The 18,148-nt window shown below is 27.6% G+C and overlaps 1 protein-coding gene across 1 annotated transcript; it reads left to right on the top strand.

Moving 5' to 3' along the window:
- Positions 1-1,303: 1,303 nt before the first annotated feature.
- LOC129981188 (uncharacterized) lies at positions 1,304-16,749 on the top strand. Its single transcript, XM_056091921.1, has 15 exons — positions 1,304-1,327; positions 3,630-3,700; positions 4,772-4,793; positions 5,504-5,533; positions 5,770-5,878; positions 9,282-9,382; positions 9,596-9,625; positions 9,865-9,973; positions 11,107-11,207; positions 11,406-11,435; positions 12,643-12,751; positions 13,857-13,957; positions 14,176-14,205; positions 15,482-15,590; positions 16,537-16,749. The coding sequence occupies exons 2-15, from the start codon at positions 3,634-3,636 to the stop codon at positions 16,639-16,641; spliced, it is 1,053 nt and encodes a 350-aa protein (XP_055947896.1). The 5' UTR covers positions 1,304-1,327; positions 3,630-3,633; the 3' UTR covers positions 16,642-16,749.
- The last annotated feature ends 1,399 nt before the right edge of the window (positions 16,750-18,148 follow it).

Below are 18,148 nucleotides of genomic sequence, written 5' to 3'. Positions count from 1 at the left end.
CTCTATTTTACCCGCATAGATGCCAACGAATTGGTATAGAAATCGGCTAAATATCACACCATGGATAAATCAATATTTTGATAAACTTTCATATAATCGCAATGCTTTCCTCAATACTTCAGATGTTAGAAAAAAGATATTTTTAATTTTTTTTCCAGAGAAACTGTACTGTTGACGATAAATATAAATCTTAAGTTTGATTAAGTCATGAATATGAATTAGCTAGAAAATCCTTACATTTTGGATATTTTACCCTTAAAAGCAATGAAAGGAAAACTATAGCGAATTAAGTAACATAGAAAAAGCGTTTTTATAAAAATATGTAAAGTGAAACTGTACATTACACTTTATAAAAAATATAAGTATAAAATTAAAAGTTAAAATACTTTGATTTAACTTTTAAATCAAACGATTTTATAATTTATATTTTATAATGCAGAAAGGAAGTATGCTTGGATTGTTTTAGTAATATGATTCATTTTTTTGAAGTTTTATAAAAGACTATTCTCTTTTTTAGTTTTTTTAAGCAAACATAGCAGAAACTTTAATATAACACTCTTTGTTGACGGATTTGGCCAAGTATTAATATGGTCCACATTCTTCATATAAGGCAACATGCGAAGTTTCATTCATATAGTTCATTTTGCTTTTGAGTTAATCATTTTTATATAACAGCCGATGAACAGACAACATTTTTATAATTTAAAAACTCAGTGAGGTGTCCTGTCAATCATCAAAATCTCAAGAGGGAATTCTTTGATGATTGTGATATTTTCTGGAGCTATATTTTGTTCATATGAAAGTAATAAGAGGCTTCAATGATCAAATCTTGTATAATTCAATATTTGAAATAAATTGGTAATGGCCTTACTTCAACAAAAAATAGAAAAGACATACTCAAAGTTTTGCTCATATAGATTTTTCTCTGATTGTAACTGACAAATCATGGGAAATGGATCACAAGAGAACAAAAGATCAAATATGTTCTACTGCAGATTAAAGATTTTTATTCTTGCATTCTTAAACTTTTGGCAATCATTCATCTCTTTATTAATGATTAGATTAAAGCAACAAAGACATCAAAACTGGTCTTGACTGGGACCCTTCAGATTAATTGAAGAGCTTCTTTTATTTAATATCAAAGACGAAGTAGGATAGTGATAATCTGCGATCAAATTTGACATATGGTCTATCTGCGACCTCCAGGTTGAAACGCAAGAATTTCGTTCCCATGCGATAATTTCATATTCTAATCTCTTTAAACTTTACTATATATATGCCTTAATTGAATATGCTAATATCACTGGTGACGATTCACTGCTACTTTGTAAGTACGGCCTTTTAGCAAATCCTGCTTTTTCCCTGCTAATTTTTCTAATTGTATAATTGTCAATGTTTAAGAATTAGAATGATAAAATCATAAATTTCTTCAGCTTTTGACTAACTTTAAAAAATTCTTGATGTGAAAGAAAAAAGTTTTTACATAACGTAGCCAAACAAGATTCATAAGAAAATTTTTTCAAACAATGTGAAAATGCTTTCCAATGATTCAGTTGTGAATATTTTTAAAAAAGCGATTACCATTAGAATATTGAAACGATTTCTCTGTTTATATTTCTGTAATTGAAATAATTTTTGTTTACCTACTACAAGAAATACCAGAGATTTTAAAACAAAAATTACTTATCGAAGTTGCGTAGTATCTAGCGATTAAGAGTATTCAAATTAAATCAAGCAAGATATTTATTTTGTCTATATTCCTTCAACTAGTTTCGAAAGTGCTTTTAACTTTTCCAGAAATAAATAAGTGGTAGCAGAAATAATGAGCAGAGCCAATCTTAAATCTGACAATGAAAATTGCAATTAACATAACTAGATTAAGAAAAAAGTTCTCGTTTAAAAGGGAAAAAAACTTCGTGTTTAAAGTTTTGGACTAAATCTCCTTAACTTTTGTTGGATCTACATTTCTATTAGATCTTAACAAAGACTCTCTTAATTTAACTTTAAATTCATATAAATTCTTTAAGAGTTTGAGTTAGAGTTAGAAATAAACTGAGATGTGCTGCATTGCTTGAAATATGAATAAATCTAATTGGACCAATAAAAAATATGTCGAAATTTCATCAGAAGGTCTTATTATTTTATAAAAATCAATGATGTTATTTTATTGAAAGTACTTTGCTACTTATAATAAATATTTAATTTATCAGTAAAATAAATGGGAATAGATATATTATTGATAGACAAGTTTTTTAAATTTCAAAGGTCTGTTTTAAAAAAATGATCATATTTCAATTTTTTTAAAAGTGAAATTTTACTTTAAGGTGAAATTTTTTTTTTGAAATCTTGTGGGTGAGGGATTCTGTTTATAATTTTTAAATCGCTTAAAATTTAACTAAAATGTCATTTATATTGTTGTTCTTGAACTATGGAATTACTAAGACAAATTTTTGATTAAAACACCTTTATCTCATTTAAAAATATCATTTATTTTAAAACGTTCTACATCATTTTCTCACTTGCTACGGTTTATTTATTACTTTATTAACCTAGGCATATTATCTATAAATTAGATAAATGATATGAAGGATAAAATCTGTTTATAACTTCATGTTCTAGTTTCATTGCAAGTGAAATATTGTATTATTCCCGTATTGAGATGAAACGCAATTGATGAATTTTGATCTCATAATATTAAAATTATACACCGAAACAATTCTTGGACACCACTTTCGCAAAATGAAATTTAATTTCCTCTTAAATTAGGCTAAAATAATAAGGAAAATTTGTTAAACTAGTTAAATATGTGTAGTAAATTTCCGATTAACCGCTATTTACAAAATGGGGTTAAGAGAGACTTAATCAAAAATAAAAACGTGTTTGAATTAGAGGAAAAGGAACCTCGATTTTTTAAAAGCAAACTAACAACTTGTCAGCACAGAAATAAGTTGTTTATCTAAGTTATAAATTTATAAAAATGTAAAGCATTTTTGTGATGGTTCGTATACATAAGCAACCCTTTTTAGGATTATCCGCGGTTGCTGTGACACGCGATTCCGCGTATAATTGGAAATTGATACTGCATTTGTATATTCAGTCTTTATGAATGATAGTTTTTTTTTGTTTGAAAAGTCCTCATGTTCATCTCTTCAAATTTTTGAAGTCCATAGTGTTCGATTCTTTAATTCAAATATTAATTTGGTTTCAACTGAAAATTTGTCAGTAGTTATGATGGCATTATAATATTTGTGTGCTATGATCTTATGATTTAATCTGGTGCAGAATGGTCAAAAGAATGGCGATTGCGCCAGAATATCTCAAACAACCACTCCATCCTATTGCTATATTTATAGAATGTATTTTCTCATTTATCAGTATAATAAAAATAATGGGCTTTAAAGGGTTAAAGAAATTGGAAACAAAGATTAAGCCTGCATTCGCTTTTTTTTTTCATTTTTTTAAGTCATTACTTCTTTTTAACAAACCGTTTTCTTCCATTTATTAAAAGTAATTCATTTGCTCCTAATTGATATCTATTACCAGAAATTTATTTTATGATATACAGTTATTATCACGGTTATTGGGCAGATTATATATTATTAACATTATTTTAATTCTTTCTTTCTCAGCTCTATGAAGTATCTGGTAGTTTTCCTGTTGGTGGGCCTTGGCTTTACCTCGGCTTACCCTACCGAATTCGGTAAGTGAAGCTTTCAACCATTCCTGTATCTTAAAGTGGTTTGTTTGTAGCACAGGAAAACAAATCAAAACTAAAAACAAAATCCAAATTAATACTTTAATGATTTATCTACATTTTTCCTAAATATTAAAAAAAAAAATGTGGAATTTCCAGAGATTAAGTAATTATGAATTTTGTCAACTGAAAGTAGAAAACACATTAGGTAAATTGTTTGAAAGCTAAATATTGTTAAATGCAAAATGCACTGGAGGAAAATTTCTCAGTTCAGGTTTTCATCGTTATAAGAATCTTGCATCAAGAAGATCTTATCAGTTAAGATTCATAATTTCGAAGTAAAGAAAGAAGGAACCACTGCAGATAAAAAAAAATGTGTACTTACACATAAAAGAGTAAATTAAAAATAAAGCGAAAACAAAAGCAACACTTCCAGCAAGTAAATTAAGAGTCAATCGATTGTTCATTGAAAAAAAGAAACTTATTAACTTAGGGTTCAATATACCTAAAATTTTGATAAATATTCCAGTGATTATATAAGAATATATTAAGGGAGAGTTTAAAAGGTATTTTTAATTTTGCCTTTGATTTTTGGCAGCTTGACTTATAATTATTAGCTAGGGTTGACGAGGAAGTTCTAAGACAGATTCTCACGATTCTCAGTATATTTCAAAACTAAACATTTTTCTAATTAATCTTAACTTAGTTTCACTGAATAATTTGTCTTAAATCAAAAAGAAAAATTATAGTATATATTTTAAAAATATTAAATTACAGATTTTTAATATTGTGTAAAATATGTTGTGTAATATATGTTTAATATTGCGTAAAATTTTGTATACTATAAAATGTTTATAATGCTCTGACAATAGACAGCTCATGCCTGAATGAATGTGGAATTATTTACTATTTAACCATACAAGTCTTTGTTTTTATTTTTAATGGTACTAACAAATAAAAAGAATATTTCTTAGGTCCTTTTTAATTACAAATGGATATCAATTTCTACAATTTAAAGCTATATCAAAAAGCATTATTTTCATTACTGATTCGAATAAAAATTTATTTTCTTTTCAGATGATGCCCTCTTGGTTGATAGGTAAGTTCAACAAATTCAATAAAACTATTGATGTTTAAAAATTCTACACAACGTTTCTCGAATGAGAAAAACAATACGTTCACTTATAACATATCAGATGTATAAATTTAAAATAAACTATAAATGAAATTTTATGTTTTTGAGCATGTTTAGAGTATTTTTCTGCTTATATGCTATTATATGGCTATTGTTTTTACTACTAAAGACTGGGTTACATGGTGAGGACTCCATGCTCAGAACACTAACGATGGAGTCGGAGTTGTTCATTCCTATTGTCGAAATTGATGAATTTTCATCGGATTTAATTTATAAGTTTAGTATTCGTAGCCCTTCTGGATCTCAGAATCTTCAACAAAATGGGGGATACGGTAATATTAAAAATAAATTAATTATCTAAAATTTTAAAAGACATTTATTAATGTACTAAGCAGAATTTTTTAATTTAAAACTAAATACAAGATAAATCTGGAATTTCAATTCACGATTGATTCTAATTAATTTTTGAAATTTTTAAATCAAAAACTATTCTAGAGAACTTAAAAACATGAAATAAGTTAAAGAAATGAAAAGAAGTTGTGTTAGAAAAAATATTCTAATAGTAATGTCGATATGTGGAATTTAGAATACTTCAATTTTATTTTATTGTAACAGTAGCGAAAATATATCTTTCCTCAAATAAAAATTATTTTTAATTTTGTTGCTTTTCGCAGATTCGACCAAGCTGACCGACCCATGCATGCGTAAGTATTACTGATATTTCTAATTAAATGTTTTTATTATATAATTAATGGTTCAATAAGGAATGTTCTGGTTTCTAAATAAAAGCAGTTTAAATTACAACGAAGCTAACGGAAACAGAGGATTATAACTATTATAGCTTTCGAAATACATCGCATATATATGAAAAATATATGAAATACCTCAAATGGAAACAAATGCGTATTCTATTTAAAACTGATATTAAATCTATTTGTAGAGGAGGTTGGATCGCTGAGAGGATGAGGGAGAGTCTGCAAGTCATGGTAGACGGCTTCGAGAAAGCACTCAAAGAAGGAAAAACGATCAGTGAAAGAGCTTTCAAAAAGGTAATAGAGAAACTTAATGAACCATTCTGAATTTAAACGAAATTTTCTTGTTATTTTCATATATATGTTACGGCCAAAGCCCGAAATGCGGCCAGTTCGCGAATTGGCCGGCCAATTCGCGAACTGGCCAAGAGGTTTGGCCAAAGTCCGAAATACTTGCAATTAATGTTGTATTTTCTACTTTGGCTGGCCATTTCGCGAAGTGGCCGGGCATCCTTGGCCAAAGCCCGAAGTGATAATCTATACTTATAAATGAAGCTCAATGTATGTTTGTGTGTGTGTGTGTGTGTGTGTTGGCGCTCTACAGTCCAAACCGTTTGACAAACAGTTATCAAATTTGGCATATATATACCTTGGAGGTCAAAAATGTGCACCCTGCAGCGATTTTTTAAAATTTTTAATTAGAATTTTAATTAAAAATTAAGCGTAATTTCGGCGTTTTGTCGCTATAACCAGAAAATATTACAGCACAAAATCGATTTTTGCATCAAATTAAAGCTTTTTTTTAATTAAAGCTTAAAATTTAATTTATAAATTATGCTTAGATTAAATTATGCTAAAATTTAATCTGCACGAGCACGTCAAATTAAAAAAAAATATCTTTTATCAACGTGTTGACATCACATTGATAAAGGTTTAAATTAAAAAATAAATCAACTATTATTGCAAATTTAATAAACAAAATTGTAATTTTCTGCAGGTGTCTGTATAAAATGAAAAAAAAAAAAGTGAAATAAGATATTTTCTGAAAAGTAAAAGGAGGAAAAGTTTTCTATGAGCTTTGACAATACCTATATTATTAATTCAATAAAACAATTTAATTTAAGGCAAACATAGTTTAATATGCTTAGAATAATCATTCTAATCAGTTACTATCATCTAATTTGGGGCATACATTTGCTAAAAAAATGGTCTAAATTAACTAAATAATTATATTTAATATAACTTTAGTCAATAAATGCTCCGATGAATCAGGAATTTTAAATTTTTACATAGGTCCTCTATCCTTTGAATCATATTTAACAAAATATTCTTGATACACCACCAATATTTTTAATAAAAATTGTTGAACTCCAACCAACTAAATCAATCACTAAAACTGACTGATTTATGAAATTTCAATATCACTCTTCTATAAAAACTGGCGATTTTAGACCACTTCACCGACTATCTCAATGAAGATACGCTAATCCTCTGCAGGGTTTCTAGACAGTGATTGGCCTGTGATTATAAAAATGATGCATAAAAACTTCATAAATCGGTCAGATTTCACTGCTGAACGACTCTGATTTCAATTTTCATATTTACAAAAAAGACATGGTTAGCTTTAATATAAAAAGCTTTTATATTGATTGCAGTTTAATATTTCCACTTTAGTTTAAAGTAGAAATTTTATGGATACTGACAGAACATTAGGGAAAGTAGTACAATGAAACAGAACTGTTTAAGGCCTACATAAAAGTACGACTGAATCATATAACTACCAAAATATGAAGCTCAAAAATATTTTGCAGAAAAAGCTGCTAAAAGAGCAATTTACATTAATTGAAAATTTTAGCGATCATTAATACTGGTCGCCAAAGGCGACTAGTGGTAAATAAATATAATGACATTCATGTATAAAATATAAATAAGGACATATTGTAGGTGAAATTCGACAGATGGCGCCAACAAAGAAATGTCTTTAAATGATGTTAATAACAAAACTATTTGTCCTTCATATTTGTTTTAATTAGCCCTTATTTTTGTTATTTGCCTTTGCAAAAAATTTCATATTTTTTGAAGCGACATTTCGGGAGACAAAGTGATCTGGGATCTTTAACATTAGGTCCATGGAGCAGAAAAAGACTAAGGATCACCCTTAAAGGTAATTGAAAACTGAATACTCAATTTGCCTTTGTATTCATACACGATACGCAACGCTTTTTCTCAAGATATAATTATTTCATTTTGAAGGGCGGAAATCTAATCTTCACGCTATCACGTTGTTCAAGTATACACGTTCACTGAATAATTTCTATTATGGCTTTAATATGAGAACAGAATAACACGAGATCATATTTTTATATATTACAAGCTTATTTTTAACTCAGAGGTGTCACTTATATTGGAACTCGTTTCTGAAACAATTGTACTTAAAAAAAAAACAGCACACAGAAGTACTCATTTTTAAATACTTCATTTTTAACAGGGTGTAAAACAATGTGTTCTTGATTCCTTTCTTTCTACTTTGGCCGATCGTCCCCAGCCATTTCGCGAACTGGCCGGCCAAAGCCCGAAATCAAGAAAAGATCGGACATTGGCCGGTAAGTTTACAGCAACGTTGGCCAGATCGCGATCTGGCCGGCCAATTCGCGATCTGGCCGATTTCGGGCTTTGGCCGTAACATATATGTTAAATTAGAAATATGAATGAAAATCATCTCTCCAAAATTGAATCGAATTTTTAGTTTTTTAAAAATTATGAATTCGAGTTTGAACTTCCTCTTAAGGGAATAATAAATAAAGATATTTCATTAAAAAGTTACATTTTAATAGTATGTAAAAAATACTACATTTAATAAGGCCTTATAAGTAATTAAGCAAATTCACCCTGTTATTTTTATTACAGACTTTTTTTTATTTATAGCAAGTTTTCGTTCTCCTCTTTTTTTAAATAGCCAAGAATCTAGATTATTAGTTTTCAAACGTGCTAAATAAAATTCTAATGGAACCAAAAATCACAACATATTATGGTAATATTATTGATAAAAAAGAATTACTTTTTTGATACGAAAAATTTCTTCCTTAAAAAAAGCGATCAAGGTTTTTGAACAAAACTATAGAACAGTCATTTAAGTATTTCAAATAATATTGCATCTAAGAAAAGCGCACTATTAATTTAAAATGTTTGAATCAACTAATTATCCTAAGTTATTATAAGCAAACGGATTAGACGTGCAAAATACTATATAATAATTTCGAAACCCTTACCTTAACGGAATTATGGTTCTTTGCATGAGTAGTGTTATAAATTATCTTAATTAAATTTGCGCGTTGCTGGCATTTCATTATGATTTGTATCTTAATAATCCTAACAAATCACTCCTTTTCAAATAGCTGTGTACAGCTTTTTTTCTTTTGTTAAACTGCAAGATAGCCATGAATACGGTTAGTATCAATAGCATAACCACTAAGGAAATTTATATAACTCAGAAAACTTAAAATAAAGAGAATAAATTCTTTTCATAAGAAATCAAGAAAAATTGACAAAATTTTATTTTGCCTTTCTTTTTATTTTAATGTTTTGTCTTGTGCAGTCTATAAAAAGTGAAATTTTCAGTTACCTGCTTCTGGTTGTATAAACAGGAGTTTTTTTTTTTTTTAAAAATGTTTACAAATATATATAAATGCAAATTTTTCAGGCCGAAGAACTTTACCATACGCTCTTGGATTGGGGAATAGATGTCGGCGAAGAAATAAAGGAGGCCCTTGAAAGAATTGGACAGGAATTCGACAAGAACAGGTGTGTTGAACTTTGTATATTAAAAACAGTTAAATACATACATAAAATAGAAATCTTGCGAGAGCTGGCTCTGAAAATTTTATTTAAATTGAACAAAAATTCCAAAATATTTGCATATTGTTTTGAATTTAAAATTTTTACAGCTTTAACAAGACATGAGAAATATGAATGAAGTGGAAAATAATTACTTATATTTTTACTGTCTTTTTGCAGACCCGATCCAGCTGACAGGCCCCTGCATGTGTAAGTACTGTTGATGATCCTAAATAATTTCTTTCTGTTATTATATAACTAATAATTAAATGTGAAATGTATTATATTTTGAATGAAAGCAGTTTAAGTTACAATGTAGTTAGCAGAAACAGAGGATTATAAACGTTACAGCCTTCAAAATGTATCTTCATTATATTAAAAATATGTGAAAGAACTGAGGTGGAAATGAATGCATATTTTATTTGAAATTGATATTAATCTTTTTACAGTGGAAATTGGATCGCTGAGAGAATGAGGGAGAGTCTGCAAGTCATGGTAGACGGTTTCGAAAAGGCACTCAAAGAAGGAAAAACTATCAGTGAAAGAGCTTTCAGAAAGGTAAGAGAGAACATGAAGAGTCCCTTGAAGTATCGTATATGGTTGCACACAGTAAAAGTACATTATTAATTTAGAAAGTTTAAATAAAAGAATCTTCCATGATTAATTTTATATAATCCGATTGGATGAGCAGAATGAGGCTTAATATTCTTGAAGCCCTTATCTTCCTCAGATTATGGAGAAGTACATGTGTATTATTACTTTTCAACTAAATTGTGATCACTGTCCTTAAAGAATTGTACTAGATTTATTCGAGAAAAATCGACCCTTTTTGAAAAAGGTTTCAACATTTTTTCTATGTTACGATAGCGAATCTGCAGGATAGGCGAGGATTTTGTCTATTTGCAGAACACGTACACTAAAGAAATTTGCATTAGTCAAATCGGGGAGAATGTTAGATTTTTTTAAATCAGAAACTAAGAAAAGATGTCCAAATGCATCATTGAACTTTTATTTTCTCATAATTACTCTCAGCATTTGTTATATCTTAGCATTATGTCACTTGTAATTTGTTAAATCATGATATTTTGACTTTTGCGCCGATTTTCTGCTTTTAGGGAGATGTCAGAGTGTTTGAACTCGAGGTTCTTTACCACCAGATATAATAGGTGAATAGAGTAATGGCATGGGGGAGATTGCTTAGTAAGTGGTTGTGCAAGATAAATGGAAGATTAACTTATTAGATAATAAATTCCTAATAAATCGAAAGAAAAACAAAGAGAAGAGAAGAAGACAAAAATATTACATGAATGAATTGCGGCAAATTCGGCCCAGAGTTAAATCGGTTATAAAGCTATGGTGATATACTACACATGTAGGAGATGATGGGTCATATAGCCTGTTTTGGAAGTGAAGGGTCGTAATCTTCAATTTCTTTAATTGCAATGTTATCGCTTTTATCGATTTTTTTCAAAAAAATGTGGAGAGTTTCTTGTGGAAGGTTTAAAAGGTTGCGATATTAAGATTTTCTTTGTTCCTGTCAAACCACGGTATGTTGCTGATATGCCTCACCGCCACATTTTGAAGTCTTTCTGATGATATTATACGAGTCTTAGCAGATTATGTTTTTTCTTTCACAAATATGATGTTTTTAAAGAAAGCTCTTATTATGTATAAAAATATAAATTATTCAGGCCGAAGAGCTTTACCACAAACTTTTGGATTGGGGAATGGATGTAGGTGAAGAAATCAAGGAGGCCATTGAAAGAATTGGGCGGGAATTTGAAAAGAACAGGTACGTTGAAATTCAAACATCAGTAAAAAGTAAAACTCAGATGATGATTTAATATTTTACAAGAAACTGTCATGGAATTATTTTTTAAATCACAGAAACTTTGAAATATCTGCAAGTTATTTTCCATTATAATACTCAACAATCAAGTTATACATACCATGTATAGAATATATTTATATTTTCTTCGCTTTTTTGCAGTCTCGACAGAGCTGACAACCCCGTGCACGTGTAAGTACTATTCATATTTTATATACCCGACTTTTATTTTTATTATTATTTATTTATTATTATTTATTATTTTTATTATTTTTATTATTATTGTTATTGTTATTAAACATTTTTCAATGAAATATGGCGAGCATTGCCTACTTTATAAAAAGCACTCCAAGTGACAATTTAGATTATGATAAATTATGTAGGGAATACAAAAATATTTTTCTTCCTGACAACTATTAAAATATTTTAAATTATATTGAATTTCAATTTAATTGTACAATGTTTCATACAAGGATTTTTCTGTGGTGAAGTTTATATTACGATATAATATTTTAAATTAATTTTAATACTTAAAATATATTCACTTCATGAGCTTCGAAAATGCATCGTCTTTAAAATATTAAAAAAAGAAAACAAGAAAAAAATGGGAAAAGAAATATATACTATTAGATGCAAATTTATTTTTAAATTTTTTAAAAGTAATAGAAAACTTTATTCCAAAAAATTAAATTTTTTGCTATTTATATTTAATAATCCACCCCGTAATATTCAAAGAGTAATCGTATTGTCATACAAAATTCGACATTCGAAAATTCAAGTAAAATGTAAATAAAATAAAATCAAAATGCAAACTAATACAAAATTTAGCTTTAATTGATTAATTGTAAATTAATTGTCAACGTTTTATACGTATCATTCACATTTCACATAAAATAGAAAGCACACAAAATAATTGGATGCCAAATTAATTGAATAAAGTATTTATTATTTCTCCTATTTTATATTAAATTGAAAAACTCACAATGGAAACTAGTTTTGTCAATAGAATATTTAAAATTCAAAATCGTTGCATATAAATCGAGTACATCTCGTAATATTGAAATTTATATGCTTAAAATACTAAACATAGTATGCGGCTGTTTTTGCTAAACACCAAATCATTTAGCAACAAGTTGATTTACTTAGATCATCAGTATAACAAAGATATTTTAGAAAATGATTCCAACTTTTTGCTGTAAGTTTTTAAATATTCATGTGAAGATATTTCAGCTCCTTTTGCAGACCAAGTGAAAGTCATTTTTTTCGATTTAAAGTAATAAAAGCATAGCAATATATCCTTTTTGCTCATCCTTATATGTTTAATTGCATTAATTATATGATAAGGAGTCACAAGAAAGTGAAAATGTGCCTTATAATGATTTGATATCCGTGCTTTCAGAGGAGACTGGATCACTGACAGGATGAGGGATAGTTTGCAAGTCATGATAGATAGCTTCGAGAAGGCAGTTAAGGAAGGAAAAAAAATCAGTGAAAGAGCTTTCAGAAAGGTAAGAGAAACTTGTCAGTTCTTTTGAATTGCAATGGAATTTTCTTTTAGCATATTTTATCTTAATATTGTAAATGAAAAACATATCGCCAAATTATAACGCATGAAAGATGATTTAAAATTCTGAGTTGTGAATTCTAATTTGGCTATTCTTTTAACAGAATGCCAAATATTGATGTTTTGTTGAATATTTAAATAAAGGAGTAATTAATAATCGTTATCGAAATGAATTTCATTAAAAAAAACATTTGTATTTAAATACTCACAGAAATTAGTTTGTTTTCATAGGAAAATTTCTTATTTCACCAAAGTTTTTGTTTCCTCTGATTTTACAAGGATAATAACATTATTTAATACATTTATTATTAATATTACAATCCCTACAAATCATGCCAAAATATTTATAACTAATGTATATGATTAATGTTTCCCACCTTATGTAATAACTTTAATAAAAAAAATTAATATATTACAAAGGAGTGAATTGAATAGGCATAATCATTTTTAAATCACATATAATAGCACTTTTTAACAGCCCATTTAATAAAGCATTTTTAATTTCCAAAACTTAAATCAAAATATCTTCCTGCTTGATACAAATAAATCAATTGGATAAAGATGATACTACATAATAAATCAGAAAACTTTAATGTTGAAAATTTACAGGCCAGAACTTTTATGCAGTTATATGCTATCTTAAGATTTGTCCATTGTTGGCAAGGCATCAGAAACTGTATCTGAATTCTCAAAGAGAACCTCGCTTCTTGAAACGCTTTTCTGCTACTTTATTTTGTATTATGCCATAGATTCTGAATCTAGGCATGAATACTGTTTACCGTGCAGAATACGGAAAGTTGCATTATTTAAAAAGTGTCAAATGAATTAGGCATTATCAATAAAAAATGTCAAAGCTATTAATACATATTATATATATTTTCATACCTTAAGAAATGATGGGAATATTTAAGATTGAACATTGTTTTTTCCTGTATTTTTTCACACTTTATTTATTAAAGTTGGAACATTGAGTTTACTACATTTCGTTCATATAAACAGGAAATGATAAAACAATGTTGTTACAATATTCATTTATATAAATTTTTCAGGCCGAAGAACTTTACCACAAGCTTTTAGCCTGGGGAGTCGACGTCGGTGAAGAAATTAAGGAAGCAATTGAAAGAATTGGAAGGGAATTTGAAAGAAACAGGTGCGTTTAAATTCAGAAAACAGTAAAACATGGAACGTAGATATTGATCTTATATTTTGAAAGAACTATCCTATAATTATTGGTCTAACCGAAGAAAATTTCGAAATCCTATATGCTGTCTTTCATTTTAATTTTTTGCAACCGTAATCAGTGTATACGTGTTATCTATCAAATATAAAGAAGAAAATATTTATTCGTATTTTCTTTATTTTTTGCAGTCCTGACAGAGCCGACAATTCCATGCACGTTTAAGTATTATTGTTATTTTATATATGTGTCGAATCATTGCGCATTTTTCATTGCCCTCTTTAGGAAAATATGCCCCGTTTCATTGTTACTCATGGAATTCTTGTTTGGGGAATCTGAGAGTTTTTCGATATTAAACATTATATTGAATTTTAATATAATTCCGAAGATACTCCATGCTAAATTATTTTTTTATCGCCAAATACTAGATTATGAGATATTACTTTGAAAAGCTATAAAATGTTTGAATAATGAATCTTTGGCAAAATTTCAAGAAATTGATTTACAATGATTTCTTATCCATAAATAAGGGTAAGTAAAAAAATAATTGCTTAAAGTTTTTTACATACTGATAACAGTGATGGTATTTAAAAGTGTTTTAAAATAATAAATTATGCTGTTCTTATAATAATAGTACCTTCAAAAAAGGAAAATTTAGGGCATAAATTTATAATTAAGTAATTTTTATGAAAATTCCACATTTGGAATTCAGGTTTTATGAATATTAAATATAAACGCAATTCCCAATTATCATATGCAATGTTAGGAATTCTACAGAATTTTTTTTGTTATCTCGTTAATATTAATCTTTCATATTTTGTGTAAGAAGAAATAAGTAGTAAAAAGTAAACATTAGATTTAAAAATGTTCTTTGAAGGTATTAGAGATTTATAGCTTTGATATAAAATATTATATGTTAATTACGTTATCAGAAAATTTGTATCCCTTATTAGAAGATTTAATATTCGAAATTGTTATGATTTCAATATATTAATACAAGTTGTAATATTCAGTTTAAAAATACTAAAATTTCTATCATTCAATTCATCAATTCAAAACCTCAATTCACGGCTGTAGACCAAAGACATTAAAGAACAAGATGATTGTCTTCAGACATTCAGTACACAGTAGGTTTGTATTGTACCAAAAATCATTCTAATTTTTAAAAATACTTAAGTATATTACAGCATAAAGTTTTAGCATTTCTATAAGAGGTACAATGAAAAGCTTTCTGAAGACTTTTTAATCAAAATGCACTAGCAATTTTAAAATAAGTTAAAAAGGTATAAAATAGGGTATCAAAGGTATCAAAAAGAGGTATAAAGAGGTTCTAAAGGTATCAAATAAGTTGAACTTTATTGCTGTACAAATATACAGAGACAGAGGGAAAGATTTTTTCACTCATTCAAAACTCAGTTTTTTCATAAAATATGTATTAAAAAAACTGGCTAGAAAATAAAATTATGTCTTATTCTAATCTGATATCTGTGCTTGCAGGGGAGACTGGATCACTGACAGGATGAGGGATAGTTTGCAAGTCATGATAGATAGCTTCGAAAAGACAATCAAGGAAGGAAAAACAATCAGTGAAAGAGCTTTTAAAAAGGTAAGAGAAAAATTATTGACTTTCTTCTAATTTTCAAAGATATTATCCTAGGGTATCTGTTTTAAAACATAAATATAAAATGTTTCTCCTCGAACACGATTAATCATTTAACAAAGCGTGATATACTGCTTTTTTGCTAAAGATTTAAATAAAAAAGTATATTTAAATCTTTAGTATTTAATAAAGTATATTTAAATCTTTAGTATTTAATAAAGTATATTTAAATGAACTTTATTAAAGTATATTTAAATATACTTTTACTTAAATGAACTTTATTATTCAAAGTATATTTAAATATACTTTTTAATAAAGTATATTTAAAAAGTATAAAATGATATTGAAAGAGATATTTAAAGAAACCTACATAAGTATCTAATGCAGGAGACGAACTATTTTTTGAGGCTTAAGATATTTTTAACTTCAAGTAGTTTTTGATTATATAGATATTAAATCAGAATTCGGTTTTCAAGACAAAATGATAAATGGATTTCCTTACACACCATGAGAACTAGATAATAACTGAAGACATGGTTATTGTATGAAATTACATATTAATTGACTCCATATATGTTAATTACATGTTAATGAAATTATAAAATTGTATGTTATTGTTAAATTGTTAATCGACTCCATATATGTTAATCATAATATTAAATTATATGTTAATCAAAGAACAATTACTTTGCGGCGTATGTATATTTGCATTGCTGAAAGAGTGGCAAATTAATATAATAATACTGTGCCTATTAAGATCATTTTCATGGAAATTAACACATGAAGGACAAAATTCATTATTTATCTTTTTATTCTAGTATTTTATGCTTTAAAGTATTTAGTTTTTCAAATCACGCTTTTTTGACCCATAAATAAAAATATATATTTATTTTACATAAGCTGATACTTTCCACAATATGATAGTATAATTAAAACTCTGAATTATTTTCAGGCCGAAGAGCTCTATCATAAGCTTTTGGATTGGGGAATAGATGTTGGCGAAGAAATCAAGGAAGCCCTTGATAGAATTCGGGGAGAAATCGAAAAGAACGCATGATTTGAAAATTCAATTTAAGATGAAATTATATTCTGTACTCAATATGATATTTGATATGAAGCGTTTATAAAAACTGTACGATGCAAAGTAAAGAAATAAAATTATTATTTCTAATTTTGTGGTAGTTTTTTTACTTGGGGGTGGAATCCATGTTCTGTATTGTGATTCTCCAAGTAATGCTTGGTAATCCTTCAAGGATTGCTACACAAGTCCTGCTACAATAAGGGCACTACATCTTAGCACAGTTATTGTAAAAACAGTTATGAGTGAGCTTAATGCATTTGTTTAAAATGGTTTAATTTAAATCAAAATCGAATAAAATTGCTCATGGATTTTCACGAACATTTAGAAAACGAATGGAGCTAAAAAAGAAAACTGAGAAAGTAGTACATATCAGAAGTGATAAAAGTATAATTGAAAGGTTTGGTTTGGTTATTTAGTTTTTTTTTGGCATAAAAGCCAAATCTGGCTATGCTGCGCCACTCGAATGTTGAGATAAATCAAATTCATATGAAAAGTAAAACTAAGAAATTTATATATAAAAAGTCAAATTTCAAAAGGCAACGTATTAAAATTTTTACTTTAAAAATAATATACTTTTCCTATTTTCTAATAAAGGCGTCAGACAAATGAAAGACGAAAACTTAAAAAATTGAGAAAACAAAGCTAAATAGAATGTAACAAATGTGGCAGCAATCCTGGGAACAGTATAATTGAAAGAAAACTCTGGAAATTAATTATTTGAATTTAATGATGACATCATAAAACAATTATAAAAGATACCAATTCTATGAATTTTAAAAAATCCTAAAATGATATTCTTTTGATGTCATCACTTCCGTGATTACATAATAGTTTTTGTTAGCTTCTGAAAATTGCAATGTGGAATTTACGTAATGAAGTTATTATGAAGAAAAATTAAAAAAGAAAGCTATTATAAAGACAATTAAATTAAAAAAATTACAAAAGTATAAGACAAATGTATAGAGCTGATTTCCTGATAAACATCATACTTGCACTTACGTAAATAATACATGCACTGATATTTCTTAGAACTTCTTTGAAACAGCTAAAAGATATTAAAAAAAATAAGAAATAAAAATACAAACTATACACTGAGCCATGCTCTCATTACCTCTCTATAAACACAATTGTGTACTTCTTTGGACGGAGAGACCTTTGTAATACTTCATAAGAATCAGTAGTTTCATAAGAATCGGTAAGAATTTTCTAAAGAAGGATGTGATAAAATTCTTACATTCTATCGATATCTTCCAGCTATTTCGAAAGTTCTTCACGAACGAACAATCTTAAAGCCCATAATATATCCATTAATGTTGTATTATTTATAATAACTTAAGACAATTAAATTGGAAATTAATTAGTAAATTTATGAATTTTGTTGATTGATAGAGTATATATGATGAATTCATAAATTTTAATACATACATTGTATGATTATTTTTGAATGATTATATGTTTGATTTTATTCTTTGTTTCTCTCACT

Source organism: Argiope bruennichi, chromosome 8 (assembly GCF_947563725.1).
Source record: "Argiope bruennichi chromosome 8, qqArgBrue1.1, whole genome shotgun sequence".
Taxonomy (NCBI): Eukaryota; Metazoa; Arthropoda; class Arachnida; order Araneae; family Araneidae; genus Argiope; species Argiope bruennichi.
The sequence above is the reverse complement of the archived record's forward strand: the minus strand, read 5'-3'. Positions and strand labels throughout refer to the sequence as shown.